This window comes from Dermacentor albipictus, chromosome 1 (assembly GCF_038994185.2).
Source record: "Dermacentor albipictus isolate Rhodes 1998 colony chromosome 1, USDA_Dalb.pri_finalv2, whole genome shotgun sequence".
Classification (NCBI taxonomy): Eukaryota; Metazoa; Arthropoda; class Arachnida; order Ixodida; family Ixodidae; genus Dermacentor; species Dermacentor albipictus.
Window position 1 is genome coordinate 36270830 of NC_091821.1, and position 27968 is coordinate 36298797.

The 27968-nt window shown below is 46.5% G+C and overlaps 1 protein-coding gene across 10 annotated transcripts in view; it reads left to right on the plus strand.

Moving 5' to 3' along the window:
- Nup214 (nuclear pore complex protein Nup214) overlaps window positions 1-27968 on the plus strand; it is a 357324-nt gene that overhangs the window by 213555 nt on the left and 115801 nt on the right. For 9 of the 10 annotated variants that reach the window (XM_065430714.1, XM_065430718.1, XM_065430719.1 and 6 more), the window contains exons 21-22: window positions 6726-6992; window positions 20423-20663. In XM_065430714.1, coding sequence (XP_065286786.1) covers window positions 6726-6992; window positions 20423-20663 — 508 coding nt within the window. The remainder of the gene's footprint in view (window positions 1-6725; window positions 6993-20422; window positions 20664-27968) is intronic. The other variant, XM_065430716.1, reaches the window with a different exon arrangement.

A 27968-nucleotide genomic window follows, 5' to 3' on the forward strand; every position in this document is an offset into this window, starting at 1 on the left:
GCGTCAAGTGCATATTCACTGGTCGGTGCCACAGGAACAGGGAGGGTTGTGTCCAGGGGCAGTGCTGGTTTTCGGCCGAACAGGTGGAAAAATGGGGAATAACCGGCTGTGTCGTGGCACGAAGAATTATAAGCAAACATGCCAAACGGTAGAGCGAGGTCCCAGTCAGCGGGGTCTGAAGAGACATATTTCGCGAGCATATCTGTGAGAGTGCGATTGAGACGCTCCGTGAGGCCATTTGTTTGCGGATGGTGTGACGTCGATAGCTTGTGTCTCGTGGCACAGGACTGCAGGATGTCCACGATAACTTTTGATAGGAATGTCCGGCCATGGTGTGTGAGAAGTTGTTGCAGAGCTAGATGTAATACAATCACGTCGCGTAGAAGAAAATCGGCGACATCTGTGGCGCAGCTTGTAGCAAGCGCTCGGGTGATGGCGTAGCGCGTGGCGTAATCCGTGGCCACAGCGGTCCACCTGTTCCCAGAGGTAGAAAGAGGAAAAGGGCCAAGTAAATCCAAACCACCCCGAAAGAAGGGTTCCTCGGGAATGTCGAGTGGTTGAAGGTACCCAGCAGGGAGCGTCGATGGTGCCTTGCGTCGCTGGCATTTCTCACATGCAGCTACGTATCTTCAAACGGAGTGAGCAAGCCCTGGCCAAAAGAAGCTTTGGCGGATCTGATCGTAGGTACGTGACACACCCAGGTGACCGGCAGTGGGGAGGTCGTGAAGTTAGTGGAGAACAGCCGAGCGAAGGTGTTTAGGGATCACGAGTAGTACAGGGCCATCGGGGTGAACATTGTGGCGGTAGAGTACGCCATCTTGCAGTGTGAATAAGCAAAGGGAACTGTCAGCAAGCGACAATTCCAGGCAGCCAATGATGATACGCAAAAACGGGTCACGGCGCTGCTCGTCGGCGACATGGAGCAGTGGAAAAACAAAGAGAACACAGGCGTCGGTGTCAGTATCAGACGTAGAGGTCACGTCTTCGACGTGGTAGTGAGAGAGGCAATCTGCGTCCTGGTGTTGGCGTCCCAACTTGTAAGCCACTGTGTAGGGATATTCTTGTAGTCGGAGGGCGCAACGACTGAGCCGGCCAGTAGGATCCTTGAGCGATGAATGCCAACAGCGCACATGATGGTCTGTGATTGCTGAGGAGGGCTTGCCATATAAGTATGGGCAGAACTTTTAAACAGCCCAGACGAGAGCAAGACATTCGTGCTCAGTAATCGAATAGTTGCGCTCTGCAGTTGTCAGGAGCCGGCTAGTGTGGGCTATAATGCGGTCGTGTCTGTGTTGGCGTTGCGATAAGACGCCGCCGATCCCATAACCACTGGCATTGGTTCGGACCTCTGTAGGTGCGGACGAGTCAAAGTGGGCCAAGACCGGTGGATTCATGAGAATCGGGATAAGGCGTGAAAATGCGGCAGCCTGAGACCCCACATGAAAGACACGTCCTTCTTCAGAAGTTCAGGGAGTGGTCAAGCCATTGCTGCAAAATCTTTCACGAACCATCGGAAATAAGAACAGAGCCCCACAAAACTCCGCACGTCTTTGACAGACTGAGGTACAGGAAAAGCCGTTACTGGTCGAACCTTTTCTGGGTCGGGTTGTACTCCGGAAGCATCGACGAGATGGCCTAGCACTGTACTCCGTCGGCGCTTAAAGTGGCACTTCGATGAGTTTAATTGGAGCCCAGCCTTGCGGAAGACGTCAAGGATAGCTGCGACGTGCTCAAGATGTGTCTCAAATGTAGGAGAAAACACAAGGACGTCGTCGAGGTAACAAAGGCAAGTTGATCATTTGAAACCTTGAAGCAGAGAGTCCATCATCCGTTCGAACGTGGCGGGGGCATTGCATAAACCGAACGGCATAACTTTGAATTGGTAGTGGCCATCTGGAGTGATGAAAGCGGTCTTTTCTTGGTCTTGCTCATAGATGGAAATCTGCCAATAACCTGATCGAAGGTCGACGGACGAAAAGTATTTGGCACCGTGAAGACAATCAAGAGCGTCGTCGATTCGTGGTAAAGGGTAATGTCCTTTTCAGTAATTCGGTTGAGGTGGCGATAATCAACGCAGAAATACCACGAGCCATCCTTCTTTTTGGTGAGCACGACCGGCGACACCCAAGGACTTGACGAGGGCTCAACAATACCTCTGGCGAGCATCTTGTTTACTTCCTGCTGAATAACTTGCTGCTCTGCCATGGACACGCGATAGGGTCAGCAGTGAATGGGAACAGCATCACCAGTGTTTATTCGATGCTTAACAAGGGACGTCTGACCAAGTGGTCGATATTCAGTGTCAAATATCTCATGGTAGAAAAGCAAAAGGTGGTATAGGGCTGCTGCTTGGTCAGGTGCGAGGTCCGGAGTGACCATAGGACGTAATCGGCCGTCGAGGTTCAAAGCATTCTGCGGGTAATCAGGAGGATCTGGAGATGCGTCGGCTGCAAAAGCAGTGACGTGGTCGTCTTTCACTGACCGGAGCGTGGCCAGGGCTGTGCCTTCAGGTAACAATTGCTTCGTTAAGCCAAAATTGATAATGGGGAGACACATGCGATTAGCTGCAAGGGTTACAACAGAGTGTGACTCAGCGATGTCGCGCACCAGAAGGACATCACGAATAGGCGTGATGACATAGTCGCCATCAGGCACGGTTGCCGTTGAGGCCAATTTGACGGAGGTTAGGGCTTTTGGAGGTAAGCGAACAAACACTGTAGTGCAGAGGGTGTTCGGTTGTTCGAGGCGAACGTCTGAAAGAAGAGGAAGCTCGAGGCACAGTGTACTGGTGGAACAGTCGATGAGGGCAGAATGCGTCGTCAGAAACGAGCCCGAACATTAGGTCACGAGGGCATCTGGTCAGCATGGTGAACAGGACTGGAACTTGGCGGCCAGCAATTCCTATGCGAGCAGTGCACATACACCTGACGGAAACAGTGGCGCCATTGGCGACACGTATGGCTCGAGTGATAGCAGTTGTAAGAACTTTTTTGAGGCGACGACATAGATTAGCGTTGTGGGGGTTCCACTCTGCGTGCGGCTAGGGCTGAAGGCGAGCTCCGGATCTAGCCCCACGCAGTCGCTTCGTGGTACTCCCAACCCGTAGCGCGGGAATCGCGGCTACGCCGGGTTCGGACGAATAAGGCAACCAGCGGTGTCAACGGTAACAACGTTTATTGCTATTAGCAATATCGAACACTCGCAGAGGGACGTCCTCTCAGTAAAAGTAGTAAAAGGCTTGCCTCGTTGTCTCGGTGGGTAAGACAAACGAGGTCACTCACGGGATGCGGCAGGTGCTGTGCAGGCGGTCCAAGGCGGCGGCGTCCCAAGAGAGCGAGTCTCTCCCGGTAGCGTGCTTTTATGCCTTTTTACCTTTTTGCGAGGGGAAGTCCTCCTCGCCCGCCGGATACGTTTCCCTTTCCCGTGAGCTGCGTAGTGGAAGAGGGGTACGCGCGTCATCAGAGCGGCGGAGAAGGGGAGGGCGCGTAGTGCCTCTCTCCCATCTACGCCAGCGCGACCCGTCGGCCACTTGCGAACGGGACGACGCGTGTACGCGGGAGGAAATGGAGGCGGGTGCTCCCCACAGCGTTCATTGTGGACCCTTGGGCTCCAGTACCAATTAATGCAGTCAACGGAACGCCATCTACGTCTACTTCAATTAAGTTCATGTTGGTGAGGAGCGTCAATGAAGGATTTGGACAGGACGAACGTGATGCAGCATTACCTCCAAGAGTTGCATGGCCTAGTTTTTAATCCGGGATGGTCCATAATTGGTCGGCGATGAATCGTGGTGGGGCTGGGGCGACGGGGACCGATGGCGCTGAGGTGATGGCGAACGAGCAGGAGGACTGACATCGACGGATACGTCAGAGGTAGGAGGCATACGGCAAGGCGATTGATGGCGTGGGTCCGCAAATGGGCGAGGGAACGGGGAAAAGGAGCTCGAATATGGTGACGTCCAGGAGGTGCGGCAGTGGCGAGTGACGTGGCCAATGCGGTGGCAACGTAAGCAAATGTGCTTGTTGTCAGGAGTTCTCCACTCGGCAGGGTTGCGGTATCTGGGATGGGAATACAGATCGCCGTGAGGCGGAGCAGTCGGTACCGGTCGGGCATCAGGTCGGGCGTCAGGTCGGGAGAAGGAGCAGGCAGCAGGAAAACCTAGGTTTGCAAATTCTTGCCATACAACTGCCTGAATGAAGGAGATCGCTGGGGCTGGTTGGTCAACGGTGGGTTCACATGAGCGTGAATGGAACGGTGCAGGACTTGTAGCCTCGAGTTCGCAGCAAACAATGCGTGTGACATCCTCATTTAAGGGTGGTGAAGGGGTAAGGTCCACGCAAGGTGACGTCGCAGCCTTGTTAGGGATCCGGGAGAACTGTGGAATAATGCAGCGGCTTTTGGCGAGCTCAAAGCGGCAGCACTCCTTGACAATGATGTCGATGGTGGGCACATTGTTGAAGACCAACAAGTTGAAGGCGATCTCTTTAAGTACGTGGCCGACTTTGTCAACTTGGGCCATTTTCTCGTCGGCTTTCCGGCAAAGAGCGAGCACGTTTTGTATGTATGAGACATACGATTCAGTGGAAGACTTAACTCGGGTAGAAAGCTCTTTTCTAGCAGCCAGCTGCCGACTGGTGGGATTTCCAAAAAGGTCGACAAGCTTCTCCTTGAAAGCATCCCAGCTATAGATCTCGCCCTCGTGTGTCCGAAACCAGACATGAGGAGTTCCGCCCATGTAGAAGAGGACATTGGCTAGAATATTGGTAGGGCCCCAGCGGTTGCTTTGGCTAACACGCTCATACAGGTTGAGCCAGTCGTCAATGTCATTATCTTGGTCGGAGAATAGGCCAGGGTCGGGGGGATTGGTAACCGTAACGTACGTTGTTGTTGGGGTCACAGGAGTAGAGGGAGACACGGTGTCGTCACCGGGAGCCATGGCGGAAAGCAGGACGGTTCGGAACTCCTTGACGAGGACGGGAAATGGCACCCTCTACCACAATGTTACGCAAAGGATGAGTCAGGAGGATGAGCAACTATTTACAGGTTACATTTACAACAGCGGTTGCAGCGCTGACCGGTTAGATTCACAGTGCAAGCCCAGTTCGTTCTACCTCCTCTTTTTTTCGAGTGATGGCGCCCACGGGCCTCATTCTAACTATCAAATATCACATGCGTGTAGCAATATTACAAAAATGTGTTGCTTGTCAGTCTTCGCTGTTCCTAGTTCAATGCTTCTTGCTTGATGCATCCAAAAGCAAAGCATTTTAAATAAAATGCATATGTATGTCTCAAGATATGTGCATTCAGGCAATGCTTTGAAGAAGGAATGCATAGTAGCCACCTCTCCTCATCGGTTTCATGTTCCCAGGATATTACAAACTTTAATTTTGACATGTTGGCAGGGAAGTCTGATATATATCTACTCATTATGGTTAATTCCCTAAGCCTCATGTATAGCAACAACCGATCGTAGCACATGCCACCCATTCAAGTGCCACACGAGTCTCGTCCCTGTTCACACATCTTGTGGGAACCATCTTGTGAAGTATAAGCATACGCAATATTTCCTCTACTCTGCTGTACACCCATTAAGACGCGGCCCTTGTTCTTCCACTGTCTTGTTTTCTAGGTGCTTAGACTTCACTCCAAAGTCTTTCCAAACCTGTACTTGAAACCCTTGTGCCTAGCAGTCTTTGCAGTTTTATGTGCCTGGCTGCCTTTCATTGCCTCTCTTCCATCCCCACATGGTGCGTTCTGCCTCAGCACTCCTCACCTTCTTGTTATCACGCACTCTCCTCGGGAGGCGTTTTTGGGTGCAGATGCTGGTGAGGTCCAGCACCTTTCCTGTATAACTCTCTCACAGTTTCTTAGAAACTCCGGATGGTCAAAATAATCCTAAGCCCTCCCTTGTGTTAGCCGTCATAGCTCACCATGTAGGTTTTGGACATAATGCCCCAACAATTGAAAGAACTGATATGTAGTAGAAATGTAGGCAACATCTGATAGACACCTTCTGTCTTTTGGAAATAATGCCTGAATAGTTAGCTCAGTGTGCTCCCAGTTCTTAAGAATGAACTTCAGTTTGTATGTTGTATTGGATACCATCGTGGCTAAAGCATTGGGGAAAACCTGCTTGAAGGTTATAACATTGTATACCTTCAGAAAATATGTCCATGAAAGCAGGCCATGTCAGGTTTGAAGAAAATTTACCCTCTTGATAAGAAAAGGAAGAGAAAGGAGCGGAAGCTAACACTATATATGGCATGGCAGAGGACATGCCATATATGCATCTGTGCATGTAACAATTCTTGTAGAAGAACAGGGGAATATTGCAGTGTCTGTGTTATATAGTTTGCGTAATGCCTGCTAACTGCTCCAGAAGATTGCTTTGCTGCCTTAAAGTGAGCTTTTAGCTGCTTTGAAAAGTGCTCCTACTTGACTTCGACGAGTTGGATCGCTCCAGTGTCTGTTTAATAGACGTGTGCCTAATCCATAATGTTAAAGAATTTGCTGTAAGTAAACAGCTCTTACGTGCAAAGTATACTCGAATACTGGTTGGTCATTGAGACTAAACATGATTGGTGGCATACCTGTTTTGCGCACAAGCACTGTCATATCGTTGCACAGCATTGCTGCATTCATGTGAAAGTGGCTTATTTGCATGAATGCTTAAATGTTAGGGAATTGCATTTGTTGCCTAAATAAAGATTCTGGATGCTTTACAGCAGGCAGCCCAGCCTTCCGTAGCAAAGCCAGCTGACGGTCAGCAGCACGGGTCAGTCTTGACATCAACTCCTCCCAGGTCAACCTTGCCATCAGACACTAAGGATGGCATCTTGACACCAAAACCGTTTGTGTCGTCTGAAGGGGGTGCACAGTCATTTCTTACGTCAACACCTCTCGCGCGCACTGAAGCAGCAGCATCAAGCAGTGGTTCATCTGGTGTTCCATTGGCACGGTCCGTGCCCTCAGACTCAACTTGTCCTCAATTGGTGCGTATTTATTATTCCTGAAAAAGAAAAAAGTGCTCAGTGCAGTACGAATAGTCACTTCATCCATCTGTGGTGGCGCTTTATTTTATTTTATGTATTTTATTTATTAGAATAATTTTGTCTACAGCTAATGGCAGGGTTAGTAGTATTGGTTTAATTGTGCAGTGGTGTGCGATAACTCACTACACGTGGAGTCATAAATAAATTCCAGAATTTTAGTTGCACCTCAATAGTATAACAAACCTCGATGAATGTGAGGTGTAACAAACTTTTTTTAATTTCCCGATCTTAGTTTTCTCGAAACTGATCTACAGTAAATACTCATAAACTTGACGGCTTTAGAACTGTGGGAAAATTCCTACATGACCAAATAAGTTTCAAGCTATGCAAATATTCTTTGTACTGGCCGTGCATTGTGAATTTAGGAACTTGAATTAATCTGCAATCCAGCAGCTGCTGTCTACACGTAAAAGCAGCAGCATATTACTTAAAGCATGGCGATATTGGCACTGGCCTTCTGAAGAATACACTGGTGTGTCGGAGTCCAGAGTGTGCTCAGTCGTGCTTGTCAAGTACATACTCATGCGGCCCACTGCCAGTTGTTCTGCTGCTCATGATGTGAATGTTAATTAATCAAACGGTGTGTATTTTAATTAATTATGGGGCTTTACGTCTCGAAAAACCACAGTAGTGGGTGAGTCCGGAATAATTTTGACCACCTGAGGTTCTTTAACGTGAACCTAAATCTAAGTACAGGGGTGTTTTTGCATTTTACCCCCATCAAAATGCAGCTGCCATGGTTGGGATTTGATCCCTCAGCTTCGTGCTTAGCAGCGCAACGCCAAAGCCACTACGCTACCACAGCGGGTAATTCATACCAAGTGGATAGGCATGTGTATGTGAACAATGCGCATGTGCAAATCTCACTGGTAATGTTGATAAAATCTTAAATGCACTGCAAAAAAAGGAGTAAGGAATCGGCACCCCCGGCAAGAGGTACCATCTAGATAATCTCTCTGCTGTTGTTTCCCTTTTTTTGCATCCCTCTTTTCTGCTTGTTTGTCCTGCGGGTTCACAGTGCTTTGCACCCATCACAAAAAAAAAAAAACTAAGTTGTAAATATACATTGGTGAAAAGCCTTGGTTAGGTCTTGGTTAAGTCATCTTGGTGGGGTCTGACAAGATGTAAAGAAGTGCATTTCTGGATATTACTTGTATAATCTGTTATTGCTTGAGATTCTTGCAATATTTTCTTCATACGTGTGTACAGAGCAGATGCAAAAAGAATACATCTCAATTCATGGTGCATTACCTGTAAAATAATGTAATGCTCCATGTCCGTGTATAGTGCGAGGGTCTGGTATACTGATCCCTCACGATAGCTACAGTGCATTGTTTGGCCTTCTTATAGGGCCTTCTGAACCTGAACATTATTGTATTATCCCACCTGTGTACTGTTTTGTTGGTCAACCTTCCATTTTTCCCACTTTTGCACTGTGGTGCTGCAGTTCTTTGTTCAATTTGGCTTTATCACCCTTCATACATTATATGTAACCTTTGCTTATGGATTACCTGTACTAAACTGTGCAGCAGAATCCAACCAATATGTGCTTTAAAATGCATAGTTGCCGCTTAAAAGACACAAATGCACAAACATAGATACATTGACAACATGCACACATTGACAAACATGTAGTGTGGGTCTTTTAGGCGACAAATAGTTATTTCGGTAAGTACCAACTAGGCCAAGAAGCAGTTCTTCTCAATGTGTGTTTTGTTGGACATCAGGAATAGATCATAGTAATAACAGGAAGAGCATATTGACATGGAACATATTAGCACTGTATACATGTTATTTTGTATACTGCATACTCCTGTGAGCAAAACTGTACATGCTTCAGTTATCAGGAAAAATCAGTTTCTTGGCAGCCTGTGTTTAAGTCCTAAAAGTGACAAGTGCAGTGCAGCACTTCGCACATTGAGGATGTATGCTTAGACCCCACTGTAGGTTGGCTTTTTTTTTTTTATGGACCATATATATTTGCTCAAAGGGGTACACTAAGGTAAACAAAAAATTTTAGGGCATATCTTGGAAACTGAATTTCCTCTGTGTACCTCTGCCTTGGCCACTTGGCACTACTAGCGAGAGAGAGTTTTGGTATAGCGTCAAATGCTTATGTTAGCATCAGCGAGCTATACAAGGCTAACACTGTTGTATGCTGCAGAGCGTGGCATGAACTAGTCCTTTAAAGTAGCGGAATTGAGTGAAACGTAAACATAAATGACTGCCACCTAGATGTTAAAGTTTGCAAGTACAGGTAAATCAAATATACATACAAAATATTAATCTAACCCTATGCTGTATCCGTATTATCAGCACAACACCGATCACAATGGCAATGACCAATTCGTAAAAAATTAAGCTGTGCTGCCATCTATACAAAATACAAAGTTAAAGCAAAAATTCGTAACCATGGCTTCTGAAATCTGGCAGCACACTTTGCTTGTGATGTGCAGTGCAAAATCTCAAAGGCCAGGTACAGCCAATATATAACGGTTCCTGTTAAGCCTAAACCTCTGGAAAATCAAGAATGAATTTAGAAACAGCGCCATATTGTCTGTAATGCTTTGCTGTCGAAGCATAGTGAGGCAAACCTAAAGCAAATACGGTACATGTATCAGTTGAGAACATGTGGAAAAAGTGTGTAGGATGGCGACAGTGGCTACTGTGACAGGTGGTATCACGTTTCCTCATGCAAGGCTTCCCTTATGTGCGTTAGTGTTTGTAACGCTAAATTCCAGAAATAGTGTATGCTCGCAATAGCTGTAGCATCGCTGATGCGCTCGACATAAGCGCTATGTATCATACAACACTAAATCTTTGTTTGCTGCTATACTCTGGCTAAAACTCTCTATTACTTCGCTTATTGTAAAAAAGCAACTGAATGAAGTAACCAACTATCAAAACTCTTTACATCTCTAATCAAGAAAAAAAAATTTGTTGATGCACCAGGCCCTTTTGCTGCTCAGTAGGTGTACTAAAACAATTAAATGTCTGTTCAAGTTCCTTGCAGTAGGCTGAAAGCCTACGATGAAAATGCGTATCTCATTACGAAAGTGCTGGAGATGTGAAATTAGTGAAAATGATGACAATAACTTCATAAGCTCATTTACAAATGCTACGAAGTGTCTAGTGAGCCTAAAACGAAACTGCATGAAAAAAGTCGCATCCTTTTAGCAAATTGTAAAATAAGTTACAGGCAGGAACAGAGCTAAGCACATGGGCAAAGTGAAGGCACACAGAAAATGACACGTTGCGCTGATTGACAACTGTTATTTCTGTCTGGCAATGTGTCATTTTTCTGTGTACCTTCACCTTTGTCTGTGGGCTTATCGCTGTTTCCACCTGAATATACAAAAAAACGGCCAGCCGATGCCATCACGTTAATCTGAAATAAGTGTTTTTGTTCACCAATTTCCAAAATAGGCATTTATGGGCACTATAAAAGTGATGTGAAACAACCTAATCTGAGACTAGAGTGTAGTAGACAGTGATCGAGTCGGCCGAACAGCGCTCTCCCACCAAGCCGCCGTGTGTGGAAAAATTGTGCAAGGGCGCTGCAAGCGAATTGGATTGGGGCGGGGACACACTTTCTGGCATATTCAACGTAATTTTGCTATGCACGCTGAGACCTATTGCATGCGTAAGCTCTTATAATGGTGCTTTATTTCAACTGCAAAGTTATATTGATTCTTTTTGCTACATATACATGTTTGAAACGGGTTATATAACATGACGTCTTTAATTGTCAAGTGTTGTCAAGTGCGTCGTCTGCTAGCAAGCAAGCATTCGTTGCATGGGTGTTGGCGGACGTCCAGTTTTTCTTGCAGAAGGTCTGTGCAGTGCAATTGTTTATCGTTTTACTTGCTTTGTAGCACCCGCGACTCTTGTTGGCCTGTACCAAATGTAGCTTTAGCTAGGTGAACTGCTGTATTTAACACTGTTTTCCAAAGATAACACACAATTTTTGCCACAGAAGCCGCCTATCTCCAACATGGTGGTACGTAAGAAAATTTTATTGATATTGTGTCATTTTGCGCACACTTCCTGTTGGTGGGCTATTGATCAGGGACAATAACGATCAAAGAAAACAATATTATGGTGAAATAAACCAGGTTTATTAAATGCATGTCGTGAAGAGATGCAGATGACCAATGCACTTGCAGGTACATCTAAGGGTGCATGGCATATATATCCACAACCTATATGTAAGAGAAAAATTATAAGATATGCTAAATGCATTGACTGAAAGTGTAAAAACTCCCGACCGGAATAAGCGTGTTTCTTTTAAAAGCTGCACCAGCCCCAGGTGAACTAATAGACTTTCCGAGAAAAGGAATCAAGGCAATTATTGGATGTTAATATGAACAACAGTTTTAGGGAAAATATCTTGCCTATAAACTCAGACTGAATCGGGGAGACCGGGAAGTCTACCAATGTCATACTTGCCAACCCTCCCGACTCGCCCGGGAGACTCCCGATTTTTTACTGAACTTTCCGATTGTACAATCACTGCCTTATATCTCCCAAAAAGTTGTCTCTGTTTGTGCAATAATGGTTTTTGCGAAACCGGCACTGCAATATCTACAGCCACATCGTAATCGTTAGCATCACCAACAACGGCTGCACTAGCACCATCGGTATCATAGACTAAGCAGCCGACTACAATGCCTAGTAAGCTGACCAAAGGAAGATCCAATGTAGCTCTTGCATTTCATGCATGCCTTCCTCCATGGTGCATCTTGTTCTTGCTGCTCGTGTGTACAATTAGTGTTGGCTAGGCCGCCTGTGTGCAGTGCACTGTGTAAAGTTAGAATTCTCGTGTGCTTGATGCCATGGCGCTATCAAAGCCCAAGAAAAGGTATTTGCAGAAGTTTTTGCGGTCTTATACTTCTGAAGTTCCGTGCTTTTTGGCATCAAGAAAAGGAGAACATTTTGCATTTTGCACGTGTGGGTGCGACGTCAGCGTGTCTCACGGTGTCAAAGGCGACTTGAAACTGCACGTTTCCACGGCGAAGCATCAAAGCTATGTTAGCACTGCTGAGCAGCAAGGCAACGTAGTGAACTTTCTCCAGAAGTGTGACGACAGTGTTGTACATGTGGAGTGCCTGTTTACAGGATTCCTCGTCGAACACAACCTACCCTTTAGTGTCAGCGACTACGTTGGGCCTCTTCTACGGAAAACATTTCCGAAATCTGAAACTCTGAACCGCAACTCTGAAGAATGCGGAGGTGGCCAACCTGAAATTTATTTCGCAGGCATTGCTCTCGAGTCTTCGTTTCTTTATTCAGAGTTTTCCTCAGCTGCTGCCCCGTGATTCCAATGAATCTGCCGAAGACGCTTTAGATGCTCTCGAAGCTACAGTACAGGCACACAGTATTCCAGAGGAGATTCTGAAAGATGAAAGGTGGGATGTGCAGTGGTCTAGGGTTGAAAAAATGAAAAGCACTGATGGAAAACAGATGTTTCACCGAGTTGCCACGGTAATGCTGGATTTACTCGTGATACCGCATAGCAACGCAGAGTGAGAGGATTTTTAGCACGGCGCGAAAAACTAGGACTGAGTTCCGCTCATCAATGTGCAACACAACCCTCCAACACCTGCTGCTAGTGAAGGGCCATCAGTCTGGACCATGTTTTGAGCAAAGCTACTCCGACAAATTTTTGAAGTGAGCGAAGTCTGCTAATGCAAGGTCCTGCAAAAGGATTCATCGAACACTGACTGAAAGTTTGAACGAAACATCGCCCCCCCCCCAGCCCCACCGAAAGTTGAAACAGTGAACGCACCCCCCACCCTTCCTCCCTTGTTGGCACGAATAAAAAGTCTCCCGATTTTTTATCTCGCCAGGTTGGCAGGTATGCAATATAATCTCTTTGGCCTGTCTTTGGGTCTCCTTCAATGTGCCAACAGGCGATGTAAAGTAGAAACATATAGTCTGATCAAATGGTATTTGCTATTCTGATCGTATTCGACTTCAGAATTCACTATTAAAAATTCAGAGCCATTCCACTCTGTGAAGGTGGATGACCAGCGGAGCTGTATGTAACTGTAAAGAAAAAAAAATGAAACAGCAAAACAGTATAACACTAATCTGCACATTGTTATGTTTCTTTGTTTTTACGTTTATCTCGTGACCACAGTAATTACGGCTTTGTAGTCGCAGTGATAGATGGTCATGGTCTCTGTAATAACACTGGAGTTGTTCTTTGTGAATGTTAGTTTTATGCTCGACCGATGGTGCGGCGTGGAGACATTGGTCTTGGTGTAACATTGCAGGCCATACCTTTCCAAGAGAAACACCAAGAACCATTTTCCATCGGGACTAGACACATCAACGTTAGTCGCCTACAATGACGATGGGATTGGAGTCCATGAGAACGATGCACCCAAATATGTTGATCATGAAGTCTTCAAGGTCCCTCTTTGACATTTCGGGATGAACGTATACGGTGGCAACAACGATTCTGTCCCCAGTCTGTACGGCACAAGCATCGGCACATTCCATGGCAAGCCTATCGGCTGTCATCGGCAAGACATAGGGCGCAACAGCTACGCTATCATTTGCTTAGATAGCAGTGCATCAAACCATCATCCATCGCCCATCACCACTTTTGACGCATCTGGCCTCAAATGCAGCTGGGACACATACGCTGATACGATTTTGCCTTATGCTTAAGCTATTTTAGCTCTATATTCGCCATCATCGTTTTTGCCTACACACATCATAAAACGCTGGAAACTAGCCTAAGACAGCTCCACTGCAAAATTATCTAATAGCCGTTTCCATTTGAACAGCACTTTTGAAGTGTCAAAGGTGAAGGGCCGTTGCAAGTGAGAACTCTTATTCCGAATGATGTGCTGCTAGAGAGTCGCGGCTGTTGAGCAGAGGCACACCAGTTATTGAGAGAATTAATGCATTCGCAATTGCAATTAATGCATGCTAATCGGTTCTGCTCAACAAGTTCCTAGCTGCCATCCAATATAAGGGTCCCGTTTTGGGGCACTTTGTAAATCTGCTAACTTGATTCAGGCAAGGAAAATTTTTTTTTTTTTACAGTCTCACTATGTCTGCAAGGCATTAAAACTGGGCGCCTAATGTGGTACCACACTTACCTTCTTCAGTGAACACAGCAGATCTACAAATATCTCTCCATGTATGTGAGGCATGCTGTTCCTTTAATTGCTTCATTATGTTCCTTATGATAGTGCACTGGATAACTGAAAGTAGCTGTTTATAATTCAGAAGCTGCTTAGTTGAGCGAACGTACAGTTGGGAACGGCATTACATTTACGAGAGGTGTGCAATGGCTGCGGCCGTGGTGGCAGCCTCGAATGCTTCCTTTCTCTCGTAGGTCGAAATATAAGATAAGCATGACGTGGTTTTCTCAGAAATCAGACTCGAGAATAATTTCTTTCATTTTCACCCCTAAAAATAAAGCCGAAGGACACAGCTAGCTTCTTTCTTTTTCTGTTCCTATTTTTAAATAAACCAATTCTGGCGTTTGACTTCTGGCGATATGATTATGAAGCATCCTGTTCGATTCTCGCCACCTGGGGTTCTTTAACGTCCAGGATGGAGCTGACGTCGACAGACAAAGGCGTCAAGGGCGGGACTGTCGCTGCTTGTAGAGCGAAATAATCTGTAACTTGGGTGATGTCGTCGCAATACACAATTGCGGTACCCTTCTGGATGTGATGGCATTCGTTGCTGAAGCTCATTGGAAGAACTTCCGCATGCCCATGAGTCATGTCGAGTACGCCTCTAGCAATGGAAACGCCTTGTGTGAGCAATAGTGCAACGATTTGCTTGACAATCACATCCCCATGGTAGGGCTTCTTGCATGATACAGATACAAGGCGGCAGGATCGCGGCAACATGGGGCCTCGTCCCTAGGATGAGGTCTTTGCAGCAGTTGAGGAGAATGACAAAAGTGACAACAAAGCTGGAATTACCAATGTGGATTCGGGCGGTGCATGTTCCCGTTGGTGTCATTAGCTGACCCCAGACACTTCTGATGTGGGGCCCTGTCCACGGCGTCTTCACTTTCCTAATTCAGTCGGCCAGTTCTTGCCGCATAAGCGAGAAGTCTGCACCAGTGTCGACAAGTGCGGTGACGTGATGTCCATACTCCAGAAGGCTGAGATCGGCACAGGCAACGTCGTCGGCGTGAGTATTCGTCGTTGTCATATAGTCTTCATCGGCGTGAGTAGTCGTCGTCATCATGTCGTCTTTGTGGGGAGCTTGGTGGGTATTTTTGGCGTCTTGACACTGGGCAACCTTCCCCCTGGAGGTCGCTGCCATTAGCTTCCCCGGCGTGGACTAGGGGAGAGACCACCCCTGCCGACGTCAGTGATGAAACTCTGACGGTTTGGGGAATTGTAACACAGAGGTAACGGGGACTGCCAGTGACGGCATGGTGAAGCTACCTGGCTGGTCGATAGCTGATCACTGTGCGGGGCACGACGGTCATCGAAGTGCATGGAAATGGCAGGTGAAAAGGAGCCGACTCCAGTGTCTGGATGGGGGCGGTAGCAGGCAATGTAGCCTGGTTCGCTGCAGTGGAAGCAGAGCGGTCGACGGTAGGCCGTGTGCCACAATTTGGTATGACGAACTGGAGGTCGTCTCACAAACTGCCACCACTGCACAGGAGTGGTGGCAACGGGAGCGGTAGCATTGACAGGTCTGGAGGAGATAACAATGCTCCATCTGATGGCCATCACTCGAGAGTGGAAATGCAGAGCTGAAGTCCCTTATTTTATGTTTTGAGATCACAAACATTGTGATTTTCAAATAGAAAAGTCCAATAACAATGACAATGTTCAGGATGTTTTTGGTCATGCCAGAGGCTCTCGTGTTGTGACATCTAGAAAATTTTAGCCAGTTCCCATTGTGTTTTGTTGACCACCATACAGTTTAGCCCACTTACAACGGCCCCAGTTATAACGAATGCTTGGTTATTAGGAATGAGGGTGGTGCGACCATCAAATACGTATTACCGTAATGGCACTACTCCTGACATACAATGAACATCTATGGCCGTAAACTGAACCACGCTGTATAAAAGTTTGCACTTCCTGCAGCTGTGACAGTCGAAGAGAGTTTCCGAGCTTCATGACATACGACCTTCCCCCGTTCCTCCACTACTCCCCCACTTCCCCCATCTCCAAGAACGAAACTAGCAATCCAAAAGACAAAAAAAAATGGAGCACTAGAACCGCAAAAAGCACACCTATTGAGCGCCGTTGGGTGCGTCAGCATTGTCTAGTGGTACTCAGCTTGTCACGTGGCTTGTCTTGATTCCCCAATCAGTGTTCCACATTGTGCACTGCTACCATGGGCAGGCAGTGCACAATTGATGCGTTGCTCATTTGTACAGTTGTTACTTTCTTGGTGCCCGTGGTTTCTACTAGCCTCGTTGCTGCATCTTTACAATTTAGGGAGTATCGGAGGCTCCAAGACGGCTTCATCACAAGATTACGAGAGCTGCAAATCTGCCTAGTGTGATGACGGACTGTGCGCAGTGTTCAACTTTGGCTGTGAAAAGAAAGGCTGTCATCGTTGCAACAAAGAAAGCTATTCTTAATGAACTTGCTTAAGGAGCAAAGAACGGCAGAAGGGTGAAGAAATATGGTCTCCCAAAGTCAACCATTTTGACAATAGCCAAAGAAAAGGACAAGGTTTTAGGTGTAAGTATTAACGCTGACCCAATGACAGGAAAGCGCCTTGGGAAAGCGACCTACATGGATGTTGAAGATGCATTGTTTAAGTGGTTAATTGAGTTGATGCCTGCTCCTGAAACATTCCCATCAGTGGACCGCTGATGCTTTCCAAGGCAAGAAGCTTTGCTTCCCTTTTGGACTTTCCTGATTTCAGCCTAGACAATTGGTGGTGTTGTAATCTCAGCGCTGACGCCCGTTGTTGCAATCGCCACCGCTGGCACGAGTTGTTGCAAATGGGTCGCAAGCCCCAAGGGTAGTGTTGGCCTGGCGGCCTGGGGCACAACTGGAAGCATCCGAAGGTCCCGGCAAAGCATGAGTCGACTGCTAACAGAACAACTTGTTTATTCTAGCATCACAAAGAGCGGCCGGTCAGGTCGACCGAAGAGGAGAGACGGGAGAGCACGCTACTCAACGGAAGAAATCGGAGCCTCTCTCCTGGCGTCCGGGGGCAGCTGCTTTTATACTCTCGGAGTTGAGGGCAAGAGGGAACGTCACAGGACGAGGCCACGTGACGGCGGGGCACGGACAAGCTGAGAGACATGTTGAGACGAGTGTAGTGACTCATCCGCCGGGCCGGCGCCGGTCAGACCTCCTCGCTTCACACTTGGGGAACTCCTCTCCCCGGCTGCCGCGCTTTGACAAGCGTGGGCACACACGAAGACACGTGGCACTGAAACATGCCTGGACGCGCTTGGCGGGGAAGCATTGCGGCAGCTCCGAACGGGCCAAAATGTCCGCCGCTTTGAACAAAGACCGGCGTCCGTTGCATCCGCGCCGGCTATACCGCGCGTCGTAGGTGAAACGTAACAGTGGCTGCACGGTTTTAAAGCTCGCCATGGAATAGTGTTCAAAACTGTCACCGACAAAGCAGCCTCAGTGAACATTGAGGACGTCGATGTGTGGCTCTCTGCCAACGTTCCAACGATAGCAAGCTAGGCTCAGCAGGGCGTATACAGAGCCAAAAAAACTGCCCTCAAAGATCCATAAGCTTTGCATTACCATCCCATTGTGCATGAACATGCGCAGCAGTGACTGGTGGCTACCATTTGTCATCGAAAATTCTCGCAAGCCGCGGTGCTTTAGAAGTTGCATTCCTGTGTTCTTCAGACTCAACAAAAGCTTGGATGACATGTGAATTCAGCCAGCCAAATTCGACCAGGATTTGCTGATGCAGAACAGGAAGGTCCTACTTGTGCTCGACAACTGTTCAGCACACCACATGCCGCTTTCCCTGACTACAGTGGCCATGCTCTTTCTGCCCCCGAATGCGACATCCAAGATTCAGTTGCCGCACATAGGCATCATGCACGCGCTCATGGTGTCCTATCAGTGACGCATAATCTAGTGGATGCTGATAACACTTTATTGAGCAGATGGCAGTGTCGCACTTTGATCTTTTTGTTCACCACTGTGGAAAGGCTTAAGGCTGCCTGGATTGAGGTAGTTGTGCAGGGCATCGCAAATTGCTTCCATAAGGCAGGGTTCTTGGGCCCAGGAACAACGAACGAGGTTGTACAACTACCTCTTGATCCAACACAAGTGGAGCTGCGGTAATGGGTCATTGACACGCAACTGGCCAGACCTGATGTTGCTTGGAATGACTTTGTGGGTATGGACAACGACGCTGAGATTGCAGAGCCATGCGCTGATGAAGCCATTGCACAAGAAATATGAGCACTACTCAAAGGCGAACGCTCTAACAAAAATGTAGAGGATGCTGACCTGCTACCAGTTGCCATAAGCATTTCAACAGCGGTTAGTTACATCGCGTCGATGAAACAGTTTGTTAGCAGCAAAAGCCTTGGAAAGGAGCATATGACCACCCTAGAGAGGCTAGAAGACTGTGTGCTTTCAAAAAGAAGACGCACATAACATACTTCTTTAAGAAATAAACTGTTCTTAATAGACTTTTTATTAGTCAGTTATATGGCAAGTCCCCTTACTTCTATGAAATTCAGATATAACAAATGCAATCAGTGGGATCAGGTTCGTTGGGGGTCTAGGTGGGGGTCTCGAAAAGCTATTTGCTGCAAGTACAGAAATAGCATTTGGCTCAGTCATCCATGACAGTGTTGTCTAGGCTCTAGTAACTGCTCTAGGGCCTATTTAATTATTGGGCAAGATATTTTTGGCTTTCCTCAGAAGGTCTGTACTTATATAGACTAACTAGCGAGAATTTTGTTTTCCTTTCTTTAAGCTGGTTTTTATAGTTAAGTGTTTGTTACCAGAAGAAAGTGTCATTTTTAGTTTATTGAGGTAAATTTTTATCAATGACTTAATACAGTTGAACTAGGAACTACACTAGGAAGGAAAATATGTGTGCAGGAAGACAGTAGCAGAAGAGAAGGACGAAGCACACGATGATTGTGTGACTGCTAAATATTGTGTTGAACCCAGTAAGGTGTCCGTATAGCAATATTAAACTTTAAACTGTGGTGCAGTGTACGGGTATGATAAAGTTTTGTGGTTATTTTTGAGCACTGCAGCAGCTTTAGAAATGTGCAGTGTAATTGTAGGGCAAGTGTGTCCTTGCTTCTACCACTGCGGTACCACTGATAATGCTGAGCCATTTACAGTCATTGTGAAAAGTTGAAGCCACTGCACAAGGACCAGACATGTCGCTAGACACTGTAGCGAAGCTTCTATCACACTCCTGGGGCCTCAAAGTAGTGAGGAGTACTAATTTTTTCAGTCTTCCGAGCTTTGCAATATTGAAAGTTGTAACAGCTCCTGCAGCAAAGTGGCTTCAAAAAATGTTTTTGTATGACTTTCTGCGAGTTAACATGTCTGGAACAAGTTGCCGCTATTTATTGGCTATTCTGTATGCTGCAGTATTTTTCATAGCTCACTTTATTGTGAGAGCAACTATATGGACACTATAGACAATTTTCGTCGTCACCATCGGCATTGCCGTGGTGCTCCACATATATTTAGGCATGTGTATGCTATATGTTTATACATGCCATAAATGCAAGGTAGATTGCTATACTATTCAACCACCAAAGTTGCTCAAACCAGTTTCTATGTTTTTGAATAAATTAATCCTCAGAATTTTGAGCATGGCAGCCCACAAACAAACATCATGAAACATAGCATTCACAGCGCATGGCTTTTATCTTGAATCATCTAAGACTATTAAATATTAAAAGTGCAAAACAGTGTCAGTGCTCAAGCCTGGAAGTTATGTAATTTTACTGTTGCAGCTCTTTACAGGCAGTATAGTGGCACCTTTGTGATGTCATTGCAGGCCGTATACGTCATCTTAAAGCTTTTAACGGCGCCAGAAATATTGGTGCGCTGGCGTATGTCCCGTCTGCGTTAGTTAGACCTGCATATAGTCGGAACACCATTCAAGTAATTCTAGCACAACACTAAATCTTGCTATTGCAGTCAGAGCTGTGACCTTCAGGCAAAACTGCCAATTTTTTCCTTGAGGAAGGTGATATTAAGATGTGTCTGGCGTACAAGAACAATGTAGTTTGAGTCTAAAACTGGGCTCTTTATGTAGGATTTGCTGCGTAAGGGGAGCTTAAGATAGGTCAGCCTCACTTTTCTGGGCCTGTTCCCGTGTTGTCAGCTGTGCAGAATGAACTACTACCATGATGGGTGTGTATTGATAACTTATTCCTTAACATTTTTTTTTTCCAGCCTCTGACAAAGGTGATCGAGGTTTCAGTACAAGGCAGCAACAGTGGTCCAGACCACAAGGGCTCAGCAGCACTTCCCACCATGCTTCCTAGTGAGCTCACTATTAGCCCGCTGACCATGGCACCACCAGAAATATCATCTGCAGCTGTCACGAATGTGGTGACAAAGCCACTTCCAACCCGCTCAGATGCCATTGTCACCACCAAGGAGACTGTTTCACCATCTCCTTTCACACCACCTAGTAAGAATGGCTTCCTTCCAAAGCTTTTAGTGGAGTGCCCAAGGGTATTAGCTAAAATGTTGCATTCCGCATTTAAACCAGTCATACCTGCAAAACTAAGTGTTGAGTGCAGTCAAATTCACTTACACCAATATTCAATTGCCGAGAAAATTGAATTATAAACGAGCTGCACAAAGAAAAAAATGAAAAATAAAGAGAACGGAGGGGTCAGCTATCAGAACATTTTAGACAGAAAGAAGTATAGTCGAACCTACTGATATCATTACTGGCTTTAACTTTTAACCGTACTCAGATGTAACAATGAGCAGGGCACCGTGAACTTTTGTGTATTCTACGGTAAAATAAACCGCTTCTGCAATGTTCCCATGCCGCACTATCGCCTATAACAATTAAATCTGGCTTCTTGGTGCATGCTGCAAGGAAAGAAAATGGAAAATTCTTGAAAGAGAAAAAAAAGATGCGAGCTCTGACACCTACCCATATACAGCGCACGCAGCATGGTGCGCCGTCACTGCATCGCCAGCCTCACATGCCTGTTTCCTGACTCCCATTTGCACACCTGTCACCCCTCCAACGTTCGGTGCAGTCAACTTGTGTTTTGGAGGGCTGGAATAGAGATGGGAGAGAGGCATGCTGTGCAGCGTATGCAGTACACGGATGCCTTAAGGGGGCGGTTCACTTTTTTTTTTCCTTTCAAATATTTTGCCTCTTTCTTTTTCGTGCAGATACCCAGTGGCCAGATTTAATTCTTATAGCCAATAATGCGGCATTGAAACATTGTAGTAAGCAGTTTATTTTACCATAAAAGGCACGCAAACGTTTACTACTCATTGTTGTATCCAATATATTAATATTAAATTTGTTGTTGTTGTAAGTGGTTTTGACTGTAGGTGGATGCAGCTCCTGTTCCTTCCTCGTTTAGTAGACTTCTGCCTACATAAAGGTAAGGTGAAGACTTCTACTATCAGATGGCAGCCATGCCTGCCATCTAATGGATGCCTCTTGGCAATATTGCGAATGGCAGCTCATTAGCCTCTTCCCCTCCTCTCCATTTTACAAAGTGCTCCCTTTGTAAAAGAAAAAGTATGATTGGGCCAATTTCTCATTCAATATGTAGAAAAAAAGAAAGCTGCATACATTTAGGTCAGTGTTGTTATGGGTGGCAAGTAGCATGTGCCCAGACGAGAGTCTAAAATTAATGCGACGGATAGTTGGCTTTTAATGAACCTCCTTCTTGCAGCAGAGTGGCAGGCCTATGATTGCAACTATCTGGACCCAGAGTGGTTACTCTGCACAGTGTAGGAAGGTATCTTAAAGGGGATCTTTTATGCTGCACTTAATTTTGCTGTAGTTGACCGATATGTTGGATGCCCAATTTTCAAACCTGCTTGATTATTCTAACTTACCTGCGACAACGCCACCTACACTGTAGAACCAGCGTATAACAACGACCAAAATTTCGGACACCGCCAATGTGTCGCTTCATTCTTTAGACTAGTGGCGGCGCGTCCATCACCTCCTGAGCTGGTGAAGATGGGCTCATGTGCATGTAGCGTGAGAAAAGGAACACGCTGGCGCGCTCGGCCTGAGGCGCCACGGTATTGGCCGCTCCCGAGACCTCGCAGCAGCATGGCTGGCCGGACTCAATAAACTGTGGACTCTATAAACCTCTTCACGCCACCTCACACAGATTGGTTACACCGGACGACCGAGCCCAGACATGCCTGCGTCAGTGCACTGACGCTACCAAGGCGAGAGTGACGTGGCCTCGCGCAGTCCAGCAGAGGTCCTACGGTTATAGGGTGACCAGGAATTGTACATCGACATCTGGTTCATCCAGCTCGACAGCCGCTTCTGTATGAACAAGATTGCAGCCTCCAGCTGCGTTCTAGGCTCCAGCTGCCACCTCCCGGCCCCGACTTCTACAGCTCTCGCCATTTGAACCGTCGCATCATTCCAGGTCTTGTCATCTCGCATCGCCTACGTCCATCTGTGCCGATCGTTGGCACACACCGGCCCAAACATCAAACCTCTACTCAATCCGTGAGCCTTCTCCCTATTTCAAAGGCAGCTGCGCGACGACTCTTTCCAAGGAATTCACTGGGCCAAACACAAGTGTTTTCCACTACCCTACGGCCTGTCGCTCTTCTTCCTTGGACGTTCCCGCAAGCTATCCGCTTTCTGTTCAGGGGGCACCTCACTTGTCGCCGATTCAGAGGCTCTCCCACCGGCTTCACTAGGCGCACATTTCACTCTCACAGGCACGGCGGCACCACAAGCACAACCTTCACAATGCCTACAGCGACTACCACAACCGTGATGCTATCGGCATTCAACATTTCACCACAAGCATCAGCAGGCAAGCCTTCCGATTGTGTTCTGTGCTCACACCTTCCGTGGCTGCATGGCCTACCGAAGTTTTGCAGGAGCAACTCTGCCATCTGGTTTCTTCAGCTCAAGCATCACTTCTACGTATATATTGTGAGGGACCAACACTTGGGCTACCTCCACACAAGTCCCGAGCTGCCAGGCGGTCTTCTTTTGGAGCTCTTGACTTCTACAGGCCCAGGCTTCTATGAGAACCTGTAGCAGGTCGCGATTTCGCGCTACAGAATCACTGTTGCTGCACCTTGCTCACAACCTATTCTGCCGTTGCTGCCCGGTATAGTCGAAACCCACAACAACATCATTCTCGTGAAAATGAAATATTTTCGTATCCCCGGTGAACGGCCATAGGACCACAAGATGGTATACTTGAGAAGGCGCCAATCGAGCTTTCTACCCGTGAAAAATGGAGTACCACAAGGATGCCTCTTAGGCCCTCTTTTGTTTAATGTTTTTATACATGATATCGTAATCACCGACAGACCAGTGAAGTTTATCATATATGCCGATGATTGTTCCTTACTTATGCCAGGTCCAGATGCAGATACATTAAGGAAGCAATGCGAAGATTTTCTTGGAAAGTTACCCACGTGGACGCACTCAAACGGCCTGAAACTTAGTGCTTCTAAAACTAAAATACTTGTTTTCAGAGCAAAAAATAAAACATTTCATTCAAATCATGTCATAACCTATGAAGAACAGAATATTGAAATTGTAGAATCATATAAAATACTTGGAGTTACATTTAATAGTAACATCAACTGGGACTTGCATGTTGTAAACATATGCAAAAAAGTCTCTACAGTCATTGGGGCGGTCTCTCGCTACCGAACGTTTCTTCCAACGCAAATAAAGTTAAACCTATATCACGCATTGTTTGCCTCCCAAATAAACTACAGTCAAACCCACTTACAACAATATTCAAGTGCCACGAAAATTCCATTGTTATAACGGATAATTGTTATAACCGGGTTGCATCAAAAAATCAAAATGGGGGATGGCAGAGCTGATGTGAGAAGAGAAAATGGTGGGGAGGCCAGTGCCCACCACCTTCCTCCGCCTGGCTGCTGATGGTGTTCACTCATTTAACTGTTTCCTGGGCACTCCAATCGCGTGTAACAAGCCGCGGCTGCTGGAATTAAAGAATGGCACTGCTGTAACAACTGCAAAGAGGTGTCACAGGTGGCAAGCAATATGCGAGCACTGCTAAAGCATCACTTAGGTGGCGCCAAAAGGGACCTTTCAAAAATTGCGAGAAGGCTGCCGCGGCAGCCTGTCAGCTTGAGAAATCCAGAAGAAACGCTGAGGAGAGATCACCACAAGCATCTCGCTGCATGCTTTACGCGAAGCTTGCCGACATCCTTCTCCAAGGCATCGAAGTGCTCCACATAGTGCAGGGGAAAGTTCTTTGTGAAAAGGAAGCCCTGGAGGGACTGAATCATGCCGGACCTCCTGTGAGGACAACGTTGAGGCAGCGTGCCCTACCGCATCATCACTGCCATCATCGCTGTCGCTATCCGATGCAAGCATGTTGGCAATGATCGTCTCATTGGTTAGAAGCACTTAGTTTCCGAATCTATAGCCGTGCGCTTTCTTTTCACCGGCAACTTCCTGCATTGCCGATGATCAGTGGGCAGATCAGCGATCTTCCGTTTGAGCGGCCAGTCAAGCGAAGTTGAAAAACCACGTGGCCAGGAACGACTTCGACACAACCAACAAAAACGAATGCAAGCAATTAAGCTGTTCACAGAACTGCACTGAATGAGGAGCCAGCGAGCAACATGCGAGCAATCTGCCTAATCTGCTTGTGGCACAGTTGGTGCGGTCCATTTGTGTTTCAGAGGGAGGGGCGCGTAGATCTATAGGCACAACCCATTCGTCTTCTGAGGGGTGGAATGGCGACGGGAGAGAGCCGCATTGAGATGGCTGGAAAATGAGTGCGCGGCGGCTGTTGGAGCAGCGGCCCATCATGCAGCAGCTCGAATTTCTCCTTTTTTCTTTTCAAGGATTTTGCATTTCACTACCTTTCGGCTCAGACACCCAGCAGCCATACTTCGTTATAACCGATAACGCGACATCGGGGCATTGTAGTAAGCCGGTTATTTCACCATGAAAAACACACAAAAGTCGATTTGCAGCAGCTTCTCATTGTTATAACTGACATATTGTTAAAACCGGTATCATTATAAGTGGGTTCGACTGTACTGCCATCTTGTCTGGGGCACCACAACGAAAACTAACAAGGATAAAATCCTTACAGTGCAAAAAAAGAATAACCCGGTACATTGCAAATCGCCCACGCCTCTGTCACACCAGTCCCTTGTTCGTGACCTATAATATCATTCCAGTGACAGCTTTGTACAAGTTTCAAATTTTATGCGTACTTTATTCTTCAAAAAGCCTCTTTCATGACTTCTTAACCGCAAGTGCATCACTAGAACGGCATGAACATATTGTTTCCACAAGAAGTACTGATAACTGGTGTGTTCCTCGCTTTAGAACTAATTATAAGCATCAGTCACTAAGACATGATCTCCCTTCAGTTTTAAATAACTACACATTTCATACTAGGCCTATGTTAAACCAATTGAGGCAGCAATTTCTTAACACGTAATGACATATCTATGTATTGAAAAGTTTGTTGATCTTGATTTTCATTTTGTAGGACCTCTGCAGTGTTCCACTGTTGTAATTTCTTTTATTGTGTTTACTTTTTGTTGAACTACTTTCCTTTCTTAGTTTTACTTATGTATGAAATGGTTTCATGTATCAGCTACATTAGTGTATGTGTAACTTTGTTGAACTTTCAAACAGTGTCTATTTCAAGGTGTCAAATTTCAAAGTGTGGATGCTGAACACCTAACGAGATCTTGGCTGCTGATACCGTATTTAACTATGTGTTTTGTATTAGCTGCCTGCCTTTATTTTGTCGTTTATTTTATTTTTTTAGTGATGTCTACATTGTCGCGCTGCTCTACCTTGATGTGGTCTCTTGGGCCCAGTCAAGCTGTTTCGCACAGCTTTTTGCCCAAGAGCTCTGACCATGTGTATGGTGAGATAAAATGAATTGAATTGATTCGATGCATTTCGTACTTCCTGACAACAAAATGTATCTGTACTACAATCCCGCATCAATGAAATTTGCAGGAACGTAACCCCACAACATATTACTTACTCGTACAAGGCTAGCGGGCTCCAAAATGTGCTCAAATGTGACTGCTTTGCTGTAAAATTGTGGAAAATACCACCACATTACACTTGCAAGGGCGGCACAATTTTTGTTTACAAAAGCAACCAAGTGCCAAAAGGAACCGTATGCGCTGGAAACACTTCATGGCTGCCGTCTTATTTGTTCATCGCCCGTCTTAAGCGGCACGTGCGTTACTACCGGCATGTGATAACTGTTTTTGCACACCTAGTGCAGTGCGTAATGTGGACCTTGGTGAGAAAAATGCAGCAAAAAGAAGGGAATCCACGTCTCACCAAGATGGAATTGTTTATGGCGCTTGATATGGCGGTCGCAACATGGAGTGCTACGCATCAGGCTGTGATTGAGCGATCGTCCTGGAATACACATGATTGCTTCAAGAATGCTGGTTTTGGTGCCACCCAACAGGCATCGCCTGCGGATTCGGCACCGGACATAGGTTTGCGCGAAGAGGCTGTAATCTCGATCGATTCCCTTCGGTTATATGAGATGCAATCACTTTCGAACTTGGCTCTGGATGTGTCGGTGCATACGGGCGACAGCGTGCACTGGAGAAATGCTGGTGCCGGCATGGAGCGCCTTTGCTCTGTGTCCTGTGCTGAGATACGCAAAATCTCGCAAAAGTGATCATATCTCCGAAAGTAATTAACCGAGAAAACTGCTCAATGGCAGTGGTGCCAGTGCTGATCAAGGCATGCGGCACACTTTGTACTGCCAGAAATGCAGTTCTATATCCTCCAGCAAGCTTGCCGAAGTGAAGTAATGGAATTTCGACAGTAAAGTTTCGTCCTGCGACGCATTACCTATCTGTGCTGTCTCATTTCACTACAACAAAATTCTCATGAAAGCAAAATTTTTCATGGTGCCCGTCAATTTTGTTATCGCGAGGTTCAACTGTACATATCTCTCGGATTGCATGAACCTAACATCCTCAATGCACAAGACAATGTGTGCCTATGTGCGCTCTGTTTCCATTGCAGACATCCTGATGCAGGACTGGACTTCTTAACGGGCGCTACGCTTTGTATACGCACACCTATTGCATGTCTTTCAATCGTGCTTCGCACTAGGAGGGGGGCCCTGTAGCGGCACAATTATCGCCTCCAGGACTGGTGAATAAGATGGGCTCACATGCATGTAGTGTGAGGAGGAGGAAAAACTTTATTATCATATGTTTGATTTCTTTGAATTACTGGGTTCTTTCTTCTGCCAGGCGGCGTGAGGTGGCCGTAAGCCCTCGACTTTTGGCAATCTCCAAAACCCAGTTGATGGTCCACGGCTGGACTGTGGGATCCAAGCTGGACACCGCTACCACCCAGTCCAAAGTGATATTAAGTTGGAGTTCCACCCTAGATTTAGCCCAAAACAGTCGCTAAATATATGTGTCAGGTCCACCTTATGGGCATTGCAGTTTTTGCATTTAGGTGAGAAGTAGCTCGGATATATTAGTGAATACTTGTAAGGGTTGGCAAATGAGTCAGTCTGCAAATGTCTCCAGGTAACTTCCAGGTAACATCACATGCGAACCCTCGCTGAACCTAGGTCGAGGCCTCCCAACGCCCGGCTGACAAAACCTCGAGCGTAATGCAAACATGGCAGCTGCAAAGATGCTGCCATTCGGGCTGTCATCAATGCTGTCACTTTCATTGCTAAGGCGATTCCTCAGATTTTTTAGTATTGCATGGCCGCTGTGAAGAGAATTTCGTCAACTC